This window comes from Vanacampus margaritifer, chromosome 2 (genome assembly GCF_051991255.1).
Source record: "Vanacampus margaritifer isolate UIUO_Vmar chromosome 2, RoL_Vmar_1.0, whole genome shotgun sequence".
In the NCBI taxonomy this organism is placed as follows: Eukaryota; Metazoa; Chordata; class Actinopteri; order Syngnathiformes; family Syngnathidae; genus Vanacampus; species Vanacampus margaritifer.
Window position 1 is genome coordinate 30,559,069 of NC_135433.1, and position 21,378 is coordinate 30,580,446.

Sequence of the window (21,378 nt, forward strand, 5' to 3'; positions counted from 1 at the left end):
GATTTCAATTATTACCAAAAATAATCATGATATAATAATAATATTTTTTTTCCATAATCGAGCTGCCCTAGATGGCAGCATATATTCCTCCAAAACCTGTATGTACCTTTTAGAATTAATGGTGCATTCACAGATGTGTATGTTAGTCATGGGCACGAACCATACCATCACAGATACTGAACTTTGTGCTGATAGCAGTTTGGAAGGCCCTTTTCCTCATTGGGCCAGAATACATGACATACATGATTTCCATAAGCAATTTCAATGTGAACTCGTCAGATCACAGCGCACTTTTCCACTTGTAGTCAGTCCATCTCAGATGCGCTCGGACCCAAAGTAGCTGAGGCTGTTTCCGTGTCAAGTCATGTTAACTGTTGTTTCTGAGCCCATGTGGCAATATCCTTGATGCCGGTTTTAATGCAGTGTCACCTGAGGGATGGAAGGTCAAAGGCATTCAATGTTGGTTTTCAGCCTTGCAGAGATTTCTCCAGATTCGCCGAATGTTTTGATGATATGATGGACCGTACATGATAAAATCCCTAAGTTCAATGAAAACTTTGAGAAACGCTGTTCCAAACTTAGACTATTTGCTTACACAGTTGTTCACAAACAGGAAACAAGACATGGCAAGAACGATAAACCGACAAGGACCAAAAGAAAGCAGGGAACTAAATAGAATGAGATGATGAGACACACCTGGACACACCTGGACAAGACACACGTGGCTGAGAGAGCTCATTGGATGACACAAGGGACTGGGTTGACAAGCACAATACAACTTGACAAGACAGACATTGACAAAAGGGTACGCAAATAAAACATGAAAACTAAAATCAACTAAATCCACGTGATCAACAAAACACAGATCAAGACAAACAGAGTCTTAATGTGTTCAGCAAAAGAGCTCCAAGTTAAAAGGGGGTTGGGGAGCAAGAATTTAGGTGTTCAGTGCCGCAACGAACAGCTGGCGTGCAACCTTTATTAAACTCACCAAACACCGTCCTGTAACAGAAAAAGTATCTACTGTAGTGTCTGCTTGGATGATGAAATGAGGCTGAGCAGTCCATCAACAACCTTTAAAATAGAGAAAATGAATGATTAATGTCAGCCGTAACCACACCAATAAAAACATCCAGTCAGTGATTTGTTGAAGCCATCATCTTGTAGGCATTCGGATCTTTTTCCTTCTTCCAGTCATTCACAAATCACACTTGGACACTTTCACTGCCTCGCTGACAGATGGAGATTGTAGAGCTCTTGCAAGAATTCACATACAGTAATACGGTCAGTAACAGGGTCACTATGCATTATTTCAAAGGTTTCCCTGCCCTAGGATTTTTAAATTTTTAATTTATAGTACTGTAGTGAGTAGCGATTCTGCTGTTTTATTGTGTGGACTAAAGTGGAGTTATGTGGCTTCTGACACCAATGGGCCATGTGGGAAAAGAAGCAATGTGTGTGACAGTGATTACTCTAACAGGTTTAGTCCAATCCATAAAACAAAAGATGACGGTCTTGATCAACGCAAACTATTAGATTCACATTGGTTACCATAAAGTTTGGGAGAAACTGGGGTAGTTGTTGCTCGCAACCAAACACTACTCATATTATTACTTGTACATTGCAGCTTGTAGCTTTACTCAGTTTTCAACAAGTGGATTTAAAAAAAATCAATGTAGTGCTTCCCTTTGTTGTTCTGGAATCTGCTTATTGAACTATTGAAATGCCATTCATCAATTCTGACATGAGGAAAATATACCATCATGTCGCAGGGTTACGCCTTTTAATATTGTTTGGGCTGTCGCACACTGTGTGATGCTTCTGAATCCGACTAGGACATGACCATCACAAAACAGCTGGCCACTCACAAACACACATTGGGTGATTTAGCAATTAGCATACAGTAAATACTCCTTGCGATGTGAACTGTGCTAGCCTGTATTATGTTCCGAGGCTCCTCCATGAAATATGTAGTTCTGTATCACTTTTTTTTTTTTTAAAGATAGCGTGTCGATAAAGGAAATCGCAGGGTGCTACAGAAAAAAGACATGGGCAAGAATAAAGACGAACAAAATGGGGACGTTTTGCTCCCATTCATTTGAATGTTGGTGTGGTACGTACGCCGCTCGCATTCATCTTTTAACACAAGCTTTGCTATTTCATCCACAGAATGCAAAATTCTAAATATGGTTAAGTATTGTTGTAAAAAAACAATATGTGTAGTGTATATACTGTATTTATATCGCTTGCTTTGCTCACTTTACTAATAACCTGGAAATAGATTTTTCGCCTGTGTGAAAGCTTCTGTGCAATTTGATTGGCTATAATTGATATATCGGTAAAGACTTGGCCACTTGTGAAAACTTGTGGCAGAACCCCTCATACTGCATGAGTGTTCAGTGGAGTTCCGCCACATTGCTCAGTGTGCTGTGGCCCATAGTCTGCATTGATAAACACAGATGTGATAACCAGGACTGTTCTGACATGTACAGTACACGTATATTAAAAATGGAGAATTAACATACTAATTGGGGTTGAAAGAGTAAAAATCCCAAGTTCAAAAATAGCTGAATATCAATATCACTGATTGTGTTTTGCCTTTGTTTGAATTCAATTATCAGTGGTTTATTGAACTATTATTACCAAATGGCCATTCATGAAATGGTCATTATCCAAGGAGGCACCGCAATCAAACCTAATGACTCTCCACAGATGGCTCTTCACATCATCACAAGATATGTGTTCCACAAGGCCATGTGTGCGACATTGCGGTTGAAAGAGGACTAGACTTAATTTGTTTCAGTTAATAGACATTTAAATACAAGGCACACTTCTTCTTGACAAGCTCGTTTACCTACCAGTTGAGTTGCTAAAGCCAATCTGTGGCGGGCTTTTTACTTGTGTGTGTGTTTCATCCATCGTCTAGGGTCGCGGCTGTGCTAGAGCGATAATTTGCAAAGAGTGGTGCGCAAAATAATCATTGAATATTGTTGCAAGCCTGCAGTTGTGTTAAGCAAAAATGTTCCTGAGTTCTGTAATTTCAGATTTTCCTGGAGGTCATGAAGATAATGCAAGTATGATTTGTGACTGGGTGAGGTAGTTGAAGGGTGGGGAGAAAGAAGGCAAAGAATAGTAGCGTGTATGTTGGAGAGCTCTAGATTGACGGTCGGTTGTCATGATTGGACAGAATGTGACAAGACATGACTGGACTGGTCACCATGATTGGACAGGACGTGACTAGACTGGTCATCGTGACTGGATAGGATGTGACTAGACAGGATTTGACTAGACTGGTCGCCGTGATTGGACAGGACGTGACTAGACTGGAACGAGCGTGACGTGAAGGCTTGACTGAGACTAGGGCTTGGCTGAGACTAGGGCTTGGCTGAGACTAGGGCTTGACTGAGACTAGGGCTTGACTGAGACTAGGGCTTGGCTGAGACTAGGGCGTGGCTGTGACGAGACGAGACACAATAACTTCCAAACATAACATCAACAATGCACCCACACTGACTGAACAAACTCCACAAACTAAATACACCTAATTACTGGACAAGACACATCTGGGGAAGACACTAGCGGCTGACGTGGTTACACATAACGAGACAGGACACTGAACTCAGACAAAAAAGAACATGAACACCCAAAATCAAACAAAAAACAAACCCCATAGAACCGAAACATAACAAAGAGTTAAGCTACTTTATTATAGGGGCAAAGGAAGTAACAGCAGCCTCCATGAGTTGAGCTGCATTTGCCTGCAATAAAGTAGGATTTAAAAAAATAAGTGATACGGTCAATTATATAAACATAAAATGGCAATAAAATACATTTTAAGACAGTACTCAAGCCGTCCTAATTTAATTATATCTCTGTATATACTTTTTTTTTTGCCTCCGTTGCCAATCACAAGAAGGAACAACCTCATCAGATTTGTCAGGATAATTGCGGTCCTCAGTGTTCTCTTGTGAATCTCTCCATGCGCCTCCCAGTCAACATAAGAAAAGCAGTTGTCATTTGCCAGCTGAACAACCATGACAGCCATTGATTTGTATTTGAACATGGCCGTTTAAAGTGCATGTAACTGTGCGTTCTCACGTATGCTTGTGCATGTTTGTCGCTAGGGAGTAGATGAAATTTAGCGCCAGCGAATGAGGGAATATTCCTGGTTGTCATGTGACCATGTGATGTCAGGAATAGAGAGAGCAAGAGGGGGAGCGAAAGAGAGAGAGCAAGGTGTAATTTATCCCCACAGCTGATATGTGCACTGCTCAGAGAGGAAGCAAGACAACCAGATGCACATTCGCTCTTATCTGACTCCTCATGCTTCACGTTAAGACATGCACATACACTTTACATGCATGCACTTCGGCACAATCGGGCACACAAACCACTTCAAGGCATCACTTTAAAGGATGTTTTTTCCCGTTTTTTTAAACTGTAATATTTAGAGCGTTTCTCCCTTCTGGACAAGTCCTCAATGACCCTAACTGGATACTAAAAAGAAAACTGAGAAGAAGAAGGACTCAAACAGCAAAAAAGACCAAGACGGATTAAAAAGGGTTAAGTAACAAAGGACGGACACAGCAACGGGAAAATGTCCTTTTTGTCTGGCTCACAGTGGCAAGAGCCTGGCATTATTGCTGGTAACAACGGGTGCAGACAACCTTCCAGAGGGCATCAACAGCAGCAACCAAAACCTGCAGTTAGCCTCGCAGCTGCCAACATCCCTGCGGTCTTGGCCTCCTCTCCACTGTCACCCTCCAGCTTGGCCTCTGCCCATCATAGTGATTTGCATGACCCAGGCCAGATGGCACCTGAGGGGAAGGTTGCGACCAGTCCGGAGGGGGGATTCAACGTGACTTTCACTGAAGAGGAATTGAGGTTAGGGTGTGGCAGAACATCCTCTGGAGTTACACCAGGGACCCTGGGTCTAAATATGCCTGTGCTGATGGTGGAGGATAACAAACCAACAGGTGGGAGACTGAAGGATCACAAACAAAACGAAGGAGTTTCACTAGGGAGTGCAGGACAAACTCCCAGCAGCCCCCTTTCTCCATATTCCTCCCCTTCCTCTTCATTAACTTCTCCTTCAGTTTCACCTGGGAAATTATTCAACTCCGCACCAGAACCTAAACCTGGATCACACGTTGTTAACTTTGGACCAAACCTTTTACAGCAAAACTTGAACGGTTCTCTCCCAAGCAGAGAGGGATTTTACATTCAGCAATCCCAAGAAATTAGACAAGGAAAGGGCACGTCTATTCCTCCAAAACGGGGATCTGTGTTTGAGGAAGCAAGTGGCAGTCCATGTTCAGGAGATAAGACTAATCAACATATTTCGGAAGAAAAAACAACGGGTTGCTTAATTGAAGGCACAGGACTGAAGTCACCTAGAGGGGGGCAAAATCCTGATGAACAACCTGCTGCTCAATCTATAGCCAACCCAACAGGAAGTAACATGACTTCATCTAACCAAGCTAACATCATCGGGGAGGGCATAGTGAACCATACTGAAAAGTCGGGCGCTCCACTTCTCACAGGTGGCAAAGAAAATAAGGATGCTAAGTCCCAAGACTCGAATCCTAATGAAGACTGTAAAGATGTTACAGTAGACAATGAGGCAAAAAATAATCACACCAACATGCTGCCCCAGCGTAGTGTGGTCAGACGAGCAATGTCTGACTGTTCTCACCTGTCTGTTCCTACATTAAATGCTGAAATGTGTCTCAACAGTACACAAGGCACATCAGCGATAACGTCTAACTTGACCAACTTTGCCGTGATGGGAACAGCGTGTCCGCTCAGGGTGCCTTACCCGCAAATGGCGGTCCGGCGTTCGCTCACGGTGACAGACACCACGGAAGCCTCAGCTGCAATGGCCTCAATGTTGTCATCTCCATTAATGATATCACCTGTTTTGCCATCATCTCCACCACCTAGGAGACATCATGGGAGCTGTGAGACCAATGTTTTGATTTCTGTGCCAACCCCGGCAGGTATGTATGTCCACTGTTACAAAAACTTCCATTGAAAAAAAATACAGAATGTCCACTGGCAGTCACAAGTCAACGCAACACAACTTAATACTATAATGAACTCAGCTACATTCATTTAAATGCAGTAGTCGTGGTACTTTTTATTTAATTTACTTTTTAAATAAAAATGTAAAAACATAATCACTCAAAACTAAGAGAGTTTATTTAAAAACAAATGAAATGGTAAAGTGCATAAGCAGCCAGTGGCAGGAGGCTAGAATAGGAGTTATGTGCTCCCTCTTATATGTTCCAGTTAAGAGGCAAGCGGCAACATTTTGAACCAACTTGAGACAAAAATGAGGACTGGCTGACTCCAAAGTCAAGTGCAATATAGTAATCCAGCTGTGATGTGACGAAGGCATGGATTACTGTTTAGAATTGCTGTTGAAAAAATACTGTCAGATTTAAAACTTAAACATTTGTCAGGCAAGGTTCTGGTGTACTTCTGCTCACTGGATGGATGAATGGGGGGAGGGTGGGAGGGAGGGATGGATGATGGATGGATGGATGGAAAGATAGATAGATAGATACGGTAGATACGGTACATACGGTAGATACAGTAGATAGATATATAGATAGGTACGGTAGATAGATATTATCTATCTATCTATAGGTAAATTAGATTGTCATTGCAGCAATATTCACAATTTTACCAAATAAATGAGCTCAACCAACTAGTAAAAAAAACAAAAAACAGCCAGTGTTAACTGCACCTAGAAAGGTGAAAGTCTGCTTGGGTTTCACTTTCGACCAGATTATAAAAGTTTCGCTGGTGATAGCGTTAGCAAGGTCTCACCCTTGATTACATTCACCCTGTTCAAAATGGCCGCCACACCCAATAATGCAACCCGGTTACCAGAGCACACAGAACTGTGTGTATGTGAAAGCCTAAGATATTGCACAGTAATTTGCTAGCAAAGCAGTATCGTGCTATTTCTTCAAGTAATTTTCAATGACTTTTATATATTTCTATTTCATATTACATGGTATTTTTTGTAACCATATACTGATTTAAAAAATAAAATAAAGGGTATGAATAACGTTTCTGGGGAGGAAACTGATTAATTGCATTTCCATTCATTGTAATCGGAAATGGCAGCTCACAAAGTCACAGAATGGATTCAGTTCGTAATCTGAGGTTCGACTGTATGTGATAGTTCAATTGCTGTATACCTTGTCATTTTTTACTCTCACTGATATCAGCGCATCTCTGTATTGGTTGTACTGCAGATATCGTATAAAACTTGGCTGCTCCCCAAAAATTCTAAGCGTTCTTTCACATGCAAAATTTTCCCATGATGTAAATGTAGGAACAAAATATCAAGCTAATTAAAGATAAACGACGTATGCAATTTTATTTCTTCTGTTGTAGTCTATTCCATTACTTTTTTTTAAATAGTATACAGAATGCCCTCGTGAGGATAAGCGGTACAGAAAATGAATGGATAGATTATGTAGCATCAAGAGCTGTTTAGAGACAGCAATTATCAGGAAAAAGCTGGAACATTGATTAGACATTGACTGCACTCATTCAAATATAGAGCAGCTATTTTGAGCTGTGTCTGTGCATGCACACTCACTCTCACACACAAGCGCACACCTGTGTGTGTCTACATGAAGAGTTTCTAATGACGTGATCTTCAAGATTTTAAAGACACAGCTGCACAGACAGCAGGATCTGTATCTGCGTCTTTTAGATCAGTGGTTGAACTAACAAGCTCCTCACCGCAGTCTCTACCAAATATAATCAAGTTGTTAAACAGATGCTGATCAGACTTCACTGTGAACCTTTAGTGCAGAATTACAGTGTAAGTATTTAACAGATATATCAATTTTAAAATCCTACTTTCTCACTCTACTGTACATTTTGAGTTAGAGTTTTTTTAATTACTCTTTTAGGTGTAAATTGCACAAGAATGTTGCTCCCCCCACCCCCTTTCATTATTGACTTATTTTTTATATTACAAAGGCATTGGTAGTGTCGGGGTTCATGTTGTAAATAAAGAAAAATAGCTTCATACAGTATGCTCTGTTGATGTGGGTAGTATAACAACATAACTGAACAATTGTGTCGTACGTATGTGTTCATATTGGCAAATTTTGTCAGAGGAAAAATTAAACTAGCCTGGTGGCATCTGTTCTGCAAAAGGAATTGTACTCCAACAATGCTATTTAATTAGGTGATCAATTACCGCCTGAGCACACATGTAACAGTGATCGATGTTCATCAGCAAAGCCTGTGTCTGATTTAGGCTCCGTGCTGACCTAATTGAAAGACACACTTTAAACAAATTCGCTTTTGTTGCTTTTGTATGGAGGTAGCCCGAGTTGTGGAAGCTGTCAAATGATCTCCCTCATTATTGTAAAAGCACAACAGAAATAATTTGGCAAGTGGGTCGCACAGTGTTCACTAAGCAAAGATGAGCACTGAGGAAAATGGTGGCAATAAGATGGAGCGTAAGCAGATGTCCGCTATCACTCTTATGTAAGATATGATCTAGAAGCAGAAGCTGGGAGGCTGGATCTTGCGACCCATCTAAGCATGCATAATTATTACCATACCAGTCCAATTGTAAATGAAAAATTAAATGTGTCTAATTATTGTCACAATAATGTCTGTCTTATGTTAGATTCCAGAGTTGCATGTAATTCTGTCCAAATGTTGCAGCGCACCAAAATTTTCACTCCTTTTTGTATTCATTTCATCACATTGTGTTGGTTAATGTTGATCAGAAACATGAGTTTGTTTGGGTATTTTAGCTTCTAACACTTTATTTGATGGCTGATAGCAGTGTTTGTATTTACACTAGTCTTTACCCGTGGGCATAATTTTGTTTTGATTAAATTCTTGTAATTTTGTCCAAAATATGTTTTTTTCCTTTGACGTGTGATAGCTAAGTCATTTCTAAATATTTTTTCACTTTCAACCACTCAAAATGTTCAGTGGCATCAGACCTATCTATACATATATAGTTTTTTTTAATTAGTTTTTTTAATGCCGCCTATGGACAATAATAGCAGTATTATGCTACAGCAAAACTAACTATGCTGTATATATATATAAAATAAAAGTCAAATTTGAATATTTCATATGACATAGTTAGAGGCTTGAATAAGTCCATAAGTCATAACAATATAATTTTTTATGCATGCGCAGTTTTTACACAATGGCAGTTTTCTGAATAGCATAAAATTCTTGTGATTTTGTCCAAAGTATGGCTTTTCCTTTAAAGTGTGATAACTCAGTCATTTATGAATATTTTTTCAATTTCAACAACTCAAAAAAGCAAGCATTAAAAAGCTTGTTCACCCAATTCTTTTTTAAGAAAATTAATGGATGATGTATGTAATCATTCACAGAGGAAACAGAACGGTTCAAATCACTACAAACCTCAAATGAAAATTAAATTTTTTCCCATGGTGACTCTATGTAAACTTCTGACGGCGACTGTAGATTTGTGATATTCAAATTATCTTCCATTAGCTTTTTTTTTTTTTACAAGGCCAGTATAAAGTGCCCTGCAAGAATCTTTATTTATTTATTTCCTAATGCATTATTGGGAATATTTTTTCTATGTTTTTCGTAATTCAGTCTTGGGTAAAATAGGCTGACACTAATTTTGTCATTCTTTACATCCTCAGTAAAATTTGACAAGGACAAGCAGGAAAAGACAGACATCTTGCCCAGCAAGACCGAAAAGTTGGATGCGTTTGACAAGAAGGACATGGCGGAGAAGCAGAGCAAAGACAACTGCCCAGACAAGAACCTGAAGCCTGAGAAGATTCTCAAAGATGAAGAAAAGCTGGACAAGGTGAATGCTGAGAAAAACAACAAGGTCAATGAGAAGGCAGAGAAGACGGACAAGCCAGAGAAGACCAACAAAGAAGAAGAAAAGAAGCTGACTGAAAAGAAGGATGAGAAAGGAGGAAAAGGGATGGCCAAGTCTCCAACAGGCAACGGCAGCAAGACCCTGCCAAGCCCCGACAGCAAGAGCAAGGTGGATCATACACACGCACGCAAATTTAACACATGCAGTATTTCCTCACACGCTCAAGGTGTCACATCTAGGAATAGCAAGAGACAAACACTTGGCTTTACACACTAACACGCTCAATATAAGATTGGACTTCTGTCAATGTACTTCTAATTCTGCAGCTTCCCAATGTGTACACCTACCAGGAAGATTGGAAAAACAAAATATCTCATTTTAATATCCATTTATGCAATGAAAATTCACCCCACATAACAGTATTGATTACTCTTTAGTAGTAGTCATTAAATGGAAGTGTATTCTACTGATATAATGATTATGATAAGGGTTAAAACTACTAGTACAGCTGTTATCAGGTTGTTAAAATCTAAAATCTCCTTTCATTACTTTGAGTGCTCTCAAGTTGCTAAAGGGGAAGTCAACCCCCCATTTATTTATTTATTTATTTTTTACAATAAAATGTTCTATGCAGCCCCACTAGCCCAAAAAAAATTGTTAATATTGCGCTAGTGGAATATGAGTTAAGCAGCAAAATCCAACCGTTTTTATCCATCTCAGGGGTTGGCCATTTTGGCATCAATGTTGCTCAGGTCTCAGGTAACAACCAATCACAGCTCAGCTTCAGAAAACAGGTGAGCTGTGATTAGTCGGTGCCTGAAGCTGAGCTGTGATTGGTTGTTGCCTGAGCCCTGAGCAACATTGATGTCATCTTCAGTCCACAGCAAGTGGCAAAATGGCCGCCTCCTGAGATGAATAAAAATAGCTGGATTTTGCTTCATAACTCATATTCCACAAATGTTGTCTTAATCAGAGATTAGACTAGTGAGGTCACATGTAACATATTATTGCCAAGAAATGTTTAAGGTTGACTTCCACTTTAAACTACCGGTACTCGGGCTGCTTTTTGGCATTATTTTTTTAACAACAGTCCAACAGTGTAGGTAGAGATATGACAATAATACACCAATAAAAAACATTTCATACATACAACTACAGTACAGTTCATATTCAGTGCTTGTGCATGTCAAGTATCTAAGACCTGATTTTATTTTTTTTTATGTGCATTTGGACTGCTGCATATTTGGCACTTGCATTTATAATTTACGGCTCATTGGAACTGGAGCATGATGACAATTTACTAATATGTTGATGAAGAAGTTATTATTTTTAACCTTGCGACTGCTCTGTTTGGATTGGTAGAGTGGTTAACACGTCGTGTTTACGGTCGACAGGTTACAGTTTGAATGTTGGCTCAGGATTGCGTGGAGTTAGCATGTTCTCCCTGTGCTCGTATGGCCTTACTTCGTCTTCCTCCCGCATTCCAAACACATGCATGTTACTGTGATTGGTTAAATACTCGAAATTGCCCCCCAGGTGGGAATATGATTGTGAATGCATGTTTGTCAATATCAGGGGTTACCACTTCCGGTCCTCAAAGTCCCCTATCCAGCATGTTTTGGATGTTTTCTTCTTCCAGCACACCTGATTCAAAGAATCAGAATTGTTATTGAGGTTTCTGCAGAGCTTGCTGATGAGATGATGCTTATCATATGAATCAGGTGTGTTGGAGGAGGCCGGAAAAATCCAAAACATGCTGAATTGGTGGACTCAAAGACCGGAGTTGGTGACCCCTGGTCTATATTGTGTGCCCCGCTGTTGGCTGGCCCCGCACGCCTCTCATGCAGTCAGCCGGGACAGGCTCCAATCCACTCACAACCTTAATGAGCATAAGCAGTAGAGAAAATGGATGAACTGTTGCAATTGCAATGTGCGAGCTTTGCTATGACATTTCTGCTTGTTTTTTTTTCTATTTCTCTCCCTGTTTTATTTGATCCAAACATTCATTTTTTCTTCTCTGTATCCTTTTTTTTTTCTTTCTGATTTCTTACTGTGTCCTTTTGGATCATTTTATTTTAATTGAACCTTTAGACTGAGGTGGTTTCGACCAAAACAAACGCATCCAAATCTCGCCCGTCCACACTCTCTACCAATGGCGAGGCCACCTCAGCCAAACGTCCCTCCCCAACCACGACCCCAGCTAATAAAAAAAGCCCTCTGCCCAAGGCGGCAACGCCCACTGCTGCTAAGAGGCCTCCAGTGGCAACTGGATCTGCAAAAGTAAGAAAGCTATTATCGTATTGTACTATTGACAGTGCATTTGGACAGTATTCACAATGCTCAACTTTTTACACATTTTGTTATGTTATTCCAAAATTTTGCATTTTTACCTCTCATTCTACACACAACAACCCATTATGACAATATTCAAAATGTTTGTGGGAATTACTGTTACATTATTAAAAATAAAACCCATCACATGTACAGTATACACTGTCCTTTGCTCAATACTTTGATGAACCTTTGGTATTAATTACAGCCTCAAGTCTTGATCATCATGCCACTTTTTTTGGGTCGTTTTGCCCATTCCTCTTTGCAGCATATCGCCAAGCTCCATCAGGGAGCATCGGTGCACACTGCACAGCGCTTTTCAGATCCCCCCCCCTAGAGATGTTCAATTGTATTCAAGTCTGAGCTTTGGCTAGCCCACTCAAGGACATTAGCAGAGTTGTCCTGATGCCACTCCTTTGATAATTAAGCTATGTGCATATAGTCATTGTCCTGTTAAATGATGTTCCTGCCAGTAAAAAAATATCCCCACAGCATAATGCTGCCATCGGCATGGTTCACTATAGGGATGGTATTGGTCATGTTTTGAGTGGTGCCAGGTTCCTCTTATAAACACAATGTTTAGTTGTTGTTTTTTTTTTGTCTCATCAGACCACACGATTTTCTCTCTAATAATCTTAGACTCCTATAGATGCTTTTCACTCTACTATACTGGCCTAATTTGTGGATTGCTGCTGAGATGGTTGTTCGTCTGGAAGGTTCGCTTTCCACAGAGGACTACTTGAATTTGATAGGCCCCTTCCCTCTTGACGTGCAGCCAGCTCTGGAAAGAGTCCTGCTGATTTTAAACTTCTTCCTTTTGGGACTAACAAAGCTGTTGACATTTTTTTATATATCCTTTCACATTTCTGTGTTTCAAGACCATCCTGCTTTGAAGAACTAAAGACAATTAATTTGGCTTCATGGTTGGTTTGTGCTCTGACATTCACTGGCAACGTCGGGACTTTATATAGACACAATTCCAAATCATGTCCAAACCAGGTAAATTGGACGCCAATTAAGCTCACATAGCACATCTCAAGGATGATAAGTAAAAAAAGGATGCACCTTGAGCTCAACTTTGAGCTGCAAAGGCAAAGGCTAGGAACATTCGAGTGCAAGCAATATCTTAGTTTCTTTTTCTTTTTTTCCATTATTTGGAACACCCCCACAAAAAAGCACATTATCATTATAGGGTTTTGTATGTAGAATTTTGAGGGCAAAAGTGAAACACTGTGATGCACTGTTTTTCACGGCCTATTGTTTGTTTGCAAAGCTGTTTTTAAAACACTCTTCTCCAATGTTTTTGTGGCTGAACTTGCTTTTATTTGCTTTATGTCAGCGAATATTATTTGGAAACACATTAATCTTGCCGCTTCACGTCCTTTTAATGACTCGGGTCAGCTAACTTTGTCTCTGTGCTGTCCTTTTCTGCACAATGCTGACCTTTAAAAAAATTAAGTGGCGGCAAAGGAACTTGCACACAGCTAATTTGATAAACCTTTTAGACAGACACAGGCACACACACACTCACACAAACACACGTATAATTTACATCTATTTCGGTTTGATTCTCAGACTCCAGAAAGTGGAGCAGCTGAAAAACATCCAGCTGTGCAAAAGGCCACTCCCACTCCTCGATCAGTTGCCAATAAGAACAACTCCACTGCTTCTACTGGGACCAAAACTGCTGGTAAATCAAAGCACACACGTTTACATAACACAAATACAATATATATATATATATACACACGCACACTTCAGTGCCCATGTTGGGACTTCACCTAAAAGTCATCTACAGTAGAGTCAAGTGGAACACCATCTGGGATGTTAGTTGACCTCTAATTTGTTTGCATTTTAAAATGCTTAAAACTAATGATCAATTAATGGAACAAGAAAAAAACTTGGTTTAGCATTCAAGCGTACAGCAGTTTTTGTTTTGGAACAAATTGTCTTATGTGCTATGTTGTGATGGCATGGTTACAGTTGTGAGGCTAGGGGTTTGAACCTGAGCTCCGGACTTCCTGTGTGAGTGGTTGTTTTTCTACAGTCTACACTGTATGTGCCCGGGCTGTACCTCGCCGCTCACCCGTAGTCAGCTGGGATTAGTGAAGGGACTTATGGCTCTTTGACGGGAGCCGTTCAACCAGGAACCATTCACTTAAAAGAGCCGTTCAAAACACTGGCTCTTTTATGCTTTTTAGCATTATTTTGAATCATCAATGTTTTACTCTTAAAATCAACACTGAGATTAGTGATACATCACAATTAATGTCATAGTTAGTGTATACACTACAGTATACTTTAAGTGTGTAGGCATTAGTTAAGACATTAACCATGGCCTTCTAAAATATTTTTAAGTTTTAATGACGTGGGTGGAATTAATGTCATAGTAGGTGGTGGTACATTTGGCATGTTGGGAATTGTACCAAACATTGCTTCATTTTGACATATGGAATAGTCTTTAAAAAATAACATTCAATATGGTTTTATTCTCTTAGAACATAAGACAATATAAATATGTACAACACTTTACATACATTGGCCAACATGTTGACGCTGACGCGTGCACCAGCAATGTTTTGACTGTCTAGCTCTCACATCTATCCTATATTGTATTGAATTCCATTCAAGAGCCGTTCAAAAGACTCGATTTGTTGGTGAACGTCACATCACTAGGGATATGTTCCAGCTCACCCACGACACTAATGAGGATAAGCGGTATAGCGCGCGATATTCCCAATGGTTCTTATTTGTCAAAGTGTGCTGTGACATTTGTTTGCTGTTTCCTATTTACAGCAAGCAAGAATGACAAGACTGAGAACAAGTCGGGAGAAGCCAAGAAAACCAAACCTACAGGTGAGAAACTTAACTGATTTGGATGTGTTACTGGTTTCAAATGTTACAGCATTTTGCTTTGACACAAAGTTGGCACACAATAACCTTATGTTCAATAAGCTTAAAAAAAATGGCATAACAGTGTCCCCTCACTTTTTGTAGGTGCTACGTTCCTTGCCTTCAATTAACTTCAAGTGCACTGTGCATGTAGGGGCATACATTGTGTACTAGTAACTGATATCTGTTCTAAAAAAAATAGCTCACCAGTGATGGCACACTGACTTGCTAAAAATAATTAAAAGGACAGTAACGTGAAAAATAACTTTTTGGAGCTTTTAGGCATGTTAAAATGCTAATTCCTCAACAAAAACATTACCAAAGTGGTGTTTTCCTTCATTCGCCGCTCTATTCAAAATTCTAGGTCAGTCATTCTGCTCTCCAAGTACAAGCCCCTCCCAACCTGTGAAAACAAGCGTGTGCTCACTTTATGACGTCATTAGGTGCGGACCCACCACCGCAACGCCTATGCAGACTAAACACACGCCCACTATCTCTGAGACCTCCATGCTCGCAGGATAGTGTTAAAAGTAGCCTTTAACAGTAAACATTCTGTCCAAATGAATTCAAAGCAAACAATTATCCTTCACATTTGCAATGCCAAAGTGCAATGACAATTAGCAGTCTTAAAATCCACCTGGCTGACACTTGTGTAAACTACAGGTAAAACTTTTGCGCTGTTATAGCTAACTCAATGAATGGTGTAGTGGTTAATGTGCTTGACCTGTCTGCAGCAGGTTGCCAGTTCGTGTCCTGCCCTCTGTGTTTTGTTTTTTTCTTCTTTTATTTCTTCTCTTTTCTCCCCTCCTTTTCCACTACGATTTTGTCACGGTTAGCTGTGGTTTTGGACCCAAGTGTGGGGGGGCAGAGCACAGAGGCCGAGGTAAAGTCCAAAACAAAAGGGTTTTATTAATTAAACAAAAACAAAGTGGTGCACAATGTGCCGACAAAAAACAACAAAGTCCTAAATCAAAGCAAACTGAAGTTGCATGACGATGAACTAGCAAGACATGTGGGGAAACGACAAAACTTGGAAACGACAATGGACCGACCCAGACTGGACAAACACAACAGACTAAATACACCAACAATAATGAGACACACCTGGGGAACACAATAGGCTGAGGGCACCGATTGGTCAGAAACACTTGGAAGGGAAGAAACAGGTGGACGTGATCAGACATAATGAGACAAGGGGAGACCACAGACAAAAACAACAAAACATACCCATAATTAACTAAATCCAACCCCTACAAAACAAAAACATAACAGATTTCTTGCGGCAAGGAGCAAATGTTTATTGAAGAATTGAACATCCATCCAATTTCCACATCTAAAGAAGACGCGATTGTACTATAACGGTTGGCCGGTCTTGCGTGGCCACAGCGCTTCTTGGCAGCAGCCGGCTTGGACGAGAGGGGAAGGCAACCACACGGGGAGAGGCGGGGTTTTAATGAACCAGGCGTTTTTACTTCCGCATTAGAAAAATAGCCAGCGAAATACCTAATATTTCATAAAAAATTACATCGCCATGGTGTCAAAGGTAAGATTTAATCATTATATGCCAATTGTGTGGAAGGGCTTAAAATTTTGTGATCTAATCCCTTTAATGGAAGTAAAATGTCAACTTTCTTTTTTAATTTAGCACTATATACATGCTTCTTAATTTACCATACGTGCTATATTTTGATTAAAAGTGTAATAGATTGTGTTGAGTGAAAGAAAGCTGTTTATATTTACTCAGATTTTACAAAAAAGGGCAACAATAACAGCATAAATAAAGATTTTTATGGGGTATTCACTATTGAAAATGTGGGATAAAAATCCGCAATAGGGTGAATCCGCAATAAGTGAACCGCAAAGTAGCAAGTGACCACTGTATTTAGTACATTATTGAAGGAATGGCTGTCACATTGACACAACAAATGTCACTATCAATTCATCATTTATGAGATTTAATGTTTAATGTTTTGTGTGTAGCTCGTCCACGTCCAGCCTCCACCACTTCTCCAACGACTCCAGCTAACACAGCCAACGGTGAAGGCGCTCCCACCCAACGTCGCCGGGTCATCACCAAGCCTCCTGTCCCCAAGCAAAGTGCTCTGGAAAAGAAGCCAGCGGCGCCCCGTGCTCCTCGAACCCTCAGGCCCATCAATGCGCCCACACCAGACCTGAAGAACGTCCGTTCCAAGATCGGCTCCACTGACAACATTAAGTACCAGCCCGGCGGAGGAAAGGTAGGACAACCAAACGAGATACATTTGTGAATCATGATGCAATGATTAGTTCACAAATTGCTAATCAAAGAGTTCCCGCCACACTGGATCCAAAGTTGCTGAAATATTTTTGTATGTCTTTGCTAATATTTATTGCGAACTTGTAACATACTAATATTGTAGAAATGTGACATCTCTAAAAAAATCATCAGCAAAGCTAATTTTAATTTATTGACTCCACAACTAAACCCACAATTGGGTAAAAATATAATAAGATCCTATTCTCGCACAATTGCTGGTTTAATTAGCACACATTATGTATGCCAAAATTAAGTTACAAAATACAAAATCTAAAGCGTATCAAAAATCTTTACATGTGCCATCCTGTTTGTTATGCCATCTTCATTGTAATGATGGTTCTCTGTCGAGTCCTCATTCTTGAGCCTTGTATTTGCGCCCATTTGTACCTCACGGTCGGTATCACACCTTCACTGACACTTCAACGTTGTTTCAGTGACAAAGGTGCACCCTTCTTTCTTCTCATGCCTTGTGCACACATATGTTTCTTGGGGGAAATGTCTTTGTGTTTATTATTATTATCATCACAAATATTATTGGCCCAAAATTGATCACTGCAGGTATAATTGTTGTTCAATATTATAACGCCTGAGACCTCATCTTTTTTCACTTTAAATTTCTTATTGGTAGTTTGGGAATCAGTCTAACCTGTTCAGTATACAAATTGTCATCTTTTATTATCAGTAAGTAGTTTGAAAATGTCCTTATAATAGGGCAGCATATTTTTAACAAAACAAACTCCTTTAAAAACTTTAAACTTTAAAACTAGTATTATTTACATTTATTAATTTTTTTTAATTGATTTGTTTGTTTGTTTTTTTTAAAAAAAGGAGAGCAATGATGATGTCAAATCAAATGAACAATACTGAGCTCTCCTGAGAAAAAAAAAAAAGAAGAAAAAAAAAGAAGAAAAAAACTAGTATTATCAATTCTAAAACATTTCATTGGGTGGCAAAGTGGAAAACAAACTTGCAAAATTAGTTTGTGGCTATTTCTGGGGCTAACGGGGCCAAGTTTGGTGCCTTGAGAGGAGAGTGAGATGCTGCTGGCCCATCGATAGGGCAATTAAGGCGGAGTACCTGTAAAGGTGGGATGGTGTGATAACCTTGTGCATTTTCCTCCTATGCAAATGTCACATTTTCATCATTATATCAGATTATTAATGTATTGTTTTGCCTTGTATGTTGATAAATGTTAATGAAGGTATATAAGGAACACATCAAAACCTGTTAGCAGGAGAGCTTGTAGAAGATGTTCGGCTCTGTTTTCGTGAATGTGTAAATCTTGTGCTGCGGGGCGGCACCGGAGGCAGGTTAGACCGGTGTTAATAATTTCATATCACAGTCCTTCAGGTCTGACATTGGGTGGATTGTGCTACTGTGGACTCTTTATTTCACTCACCTCCAATGAAAGTGGCTCACTTGCAGTCTCACATGGCAACATGATATCATTCAGAGGACGATGCGTAATCGGAGCAATCCATGCATGAGCGGAGCATTGCTACTCTGGCCATGATGCAGCAACAGACAATGTGTGACCTAGTACACGTACTAAATATAGAATATCTTGGTAATAACCGATTGTGATTTAAATATGTCCATGGAGCTCGGTATCTGTCTACCTGTCTACCCTGTGCCAAGACATGGTCTGAATAGGTGTATGTTTAGATTGAATTTCTGCTCCCAAATTGTCGGATACCCAGCTTGGCACAGACCGGTGAGACAAATTAGCAAACGCGCCTCAGGATGCGTTGGCATTTGCGCTCGGCCACAGATGCACTATCTACAAAAAAAGAACCCATATGTGTGTCTTCTTCTAGTGTTTTTTTTTCTTGCTCTTGTTAGTGCTCTGTAATAAATTCAATCCCCTCTCCTTCACGGTTCTCTTCTTTTGACCAACCTTAGTGAAGCTAAATGACATACACGGTCCAGCACATCACCTCCTGCATCGTAATTATTTGCACTCGCTCATTTGGTCTTTAGTGATGCTATTTGTTTGTCTATTATGTACCCTCATGCATTGTTTTGCTTCCAACATAGGCCCACTGGTTTAGTAACCTTTTTCATCTTCACTAACAAGCAATCTGACTCAATTTGTGGTTTGATATTTGGCTTATATGTCTTGTTTTTTTCATATTGCTTATTAAATCTCAAATTTCACAGTAGTTTTTCACCAAAACACAATTTGAAACAAAGCAATCAAAATGTGATAATTCACTGCCATTGACGGCTATAGATGTCAAAAATTCATTTGGAATATTTCTATCAGTTTAACATGTTTTCCACTTTTGTTAACAAGAGTATGAAAACCTAGATTTTTTTTATTGTACATTCAGAACAGATATAAAATCGTGAGTTGACTAGTGAAGTCATGCGATTAATTAAGCTGACAAATTTTAATCGCCTGACGCCCTAATTTATTATATATATATTTTTTATATATATATTTTTTGAAAAGATTATTTAAAAATTAGGGGCGTCGGGTGATAATTTTTTTTTAAATTGTAATTAATCGCATGACTTTACTAGTTAACTTACGATTAAAAAAAGAAAAGATTATTAAAAATTAGGGGCGTCAGGTGATTTTTTCTTTTAATTGTAATTAATCGCATGACTTCACTAGTTAACTCGCGATTAATAACAAATTTTATATCTGTTCTAAATGTGCAATAAAAAATGTTTCTAGGTTTTCATATCTTTAACAAAAGTGGAGACAAATGTTAAACTAATAGAAATCGTTAAAATGTTGTTGTTTTTTTACGTCTATAGGCGTCAATGGCAGTTAATGAGTTAAGTGTAGAATTAAAAAACTAAACTAAACAAAAATAGGACATTTCGGTTCAGAAATGACATTTTAAGTAAAGGTCAGTCATTCAAAAAAGTCGTTCAATTTTTTGGAAAGTTTACTCATAAAAAGCAAATTGGCCAGCTGTAGTACAAGCCCTTGTTACTTCAAAGCCAATAAAGAGAGGAAAGTGTGGTGATTCTGTCATCCAGGTCATGGTAAGCTGCAAAAGTTGAATCATGGAAACTGGCTTTTTCTTGGTTGTTGAAGACGTTTCAACTTGAATCAAACAGGCATCTTAAGTTCACCATCTTAGCATGTTTCATAATGAAGCTAATGATCCCATATACAGTATAAGTACAAAGAGCAAGATTTTCTACTTCAAGTTTTATTAACCAGGGGGTGGGTGTCTCCCCAGGTTTCTTCCATACAGAACAACAAGACAACAGACCCATCCAATCCTTCCAAGGCCAGAGTGAGTGTCCGCCAGCCACATATTCACTTCTACACACCATTAACTTCCTTCTCCTCTTTGCATTGACTACATATTGTAAATCATTGTGTCCTATGGCCAATGAAAGATGCAGTAAGGTCCAGGAAGGCTAAAAATATATATATTCTGAATTTTCTGGGCTCCTTTTCCATCACCTCAATGACGCAGCTGTTGTACAATATAGAGGAGGTCTGCAAGGATTAGATGGCCATCAGGGGTCCATTTCACAAAGCATGTTCAACAAACACTGAGACTAATCCTGAACAGTGTGTTGACATACACTGAGATCAGAAACTCTGAGTTTTCGGTTCCAGGACAGTTGATTTGAGGTAGTTATATCAAAGCAAAGTAGTTTCACCTGGCGTTACCGCGACACTAAAAAGACCGCATCAATGGAGCCCCGGAGAAGCAGAGGGTGGCGCCGCCCTCTCAGTTAGAAATCTAAATGTGATCATATGGCGAATTTGAACATGTCTTTAGAAAAAAAGTGCAACACCACAGCAGCGCCTCATAGAGGGAGGCGGCGTGGGAGAACGTTGCTGCTCGGGTCAATGCGTAAATTTAAATGTAGTCTTTTGCAATCATAATAATATTACAGGGGAATGGTAGCTCATTCATTTATTTCATTAAGGTGTGCTGCGAGGGCGAAGCACACTTAAGACTTAAGATGAAATATAAAAAACTTAAGATTAAATAAAAAATTGCCAGCATACCTA

General features: G+C 39.5%; 1 protein-coding gene across 3 annotated transcripts in view; it reads left to right on the forward strand.

Moving 5' to 3' along the window:
- The first annotated feature begins 4,218 nt into the window (after nt 1-4,218).
- LOC144042873 (uncharacterized) overlaps nt 4,219-21,378 on the forward strand; it is a 32,367-nt gene continuing 15,207 nt past the window's right edge. Inside the window, exons 1-7 of one of the 3 annotated variants that reach the window (XM_077555908.1) lie at nt 4,221-5,999; nt 9,681-10,036; nt 11,960-12,148; nt 13,775-13,889; nt 14,996-15,055; nt 17,072-17,328; nt 20,588-20,644. In XM_077555908.1, coding sequence (XP_077412034.1) covers nt 4,598-5,999; nt 9,681-10,036; nt 11,960-12,148; nt 13,775-13,889; nt 14,996-15,055; nt 17,072-17,328; nt 20,588-20,644 — 2,436 coding nt within the window. In that variant the 5' untranslated portion in view covers nt 4,221-4,597. Of the gene's footprint in view, nt 6,000-9,680; nt 10,037-11,959; nt 12,149-13,774; nt 13,890-14,995; nt 15,056-17,071; nt 17,329-20,587; nt 20,645-21,378 lie in introns of all 3 variants that reach the window. The other 2 variants (XM_077555909.1, XM_077555910.1) reach the window with 2 other exon arrangements.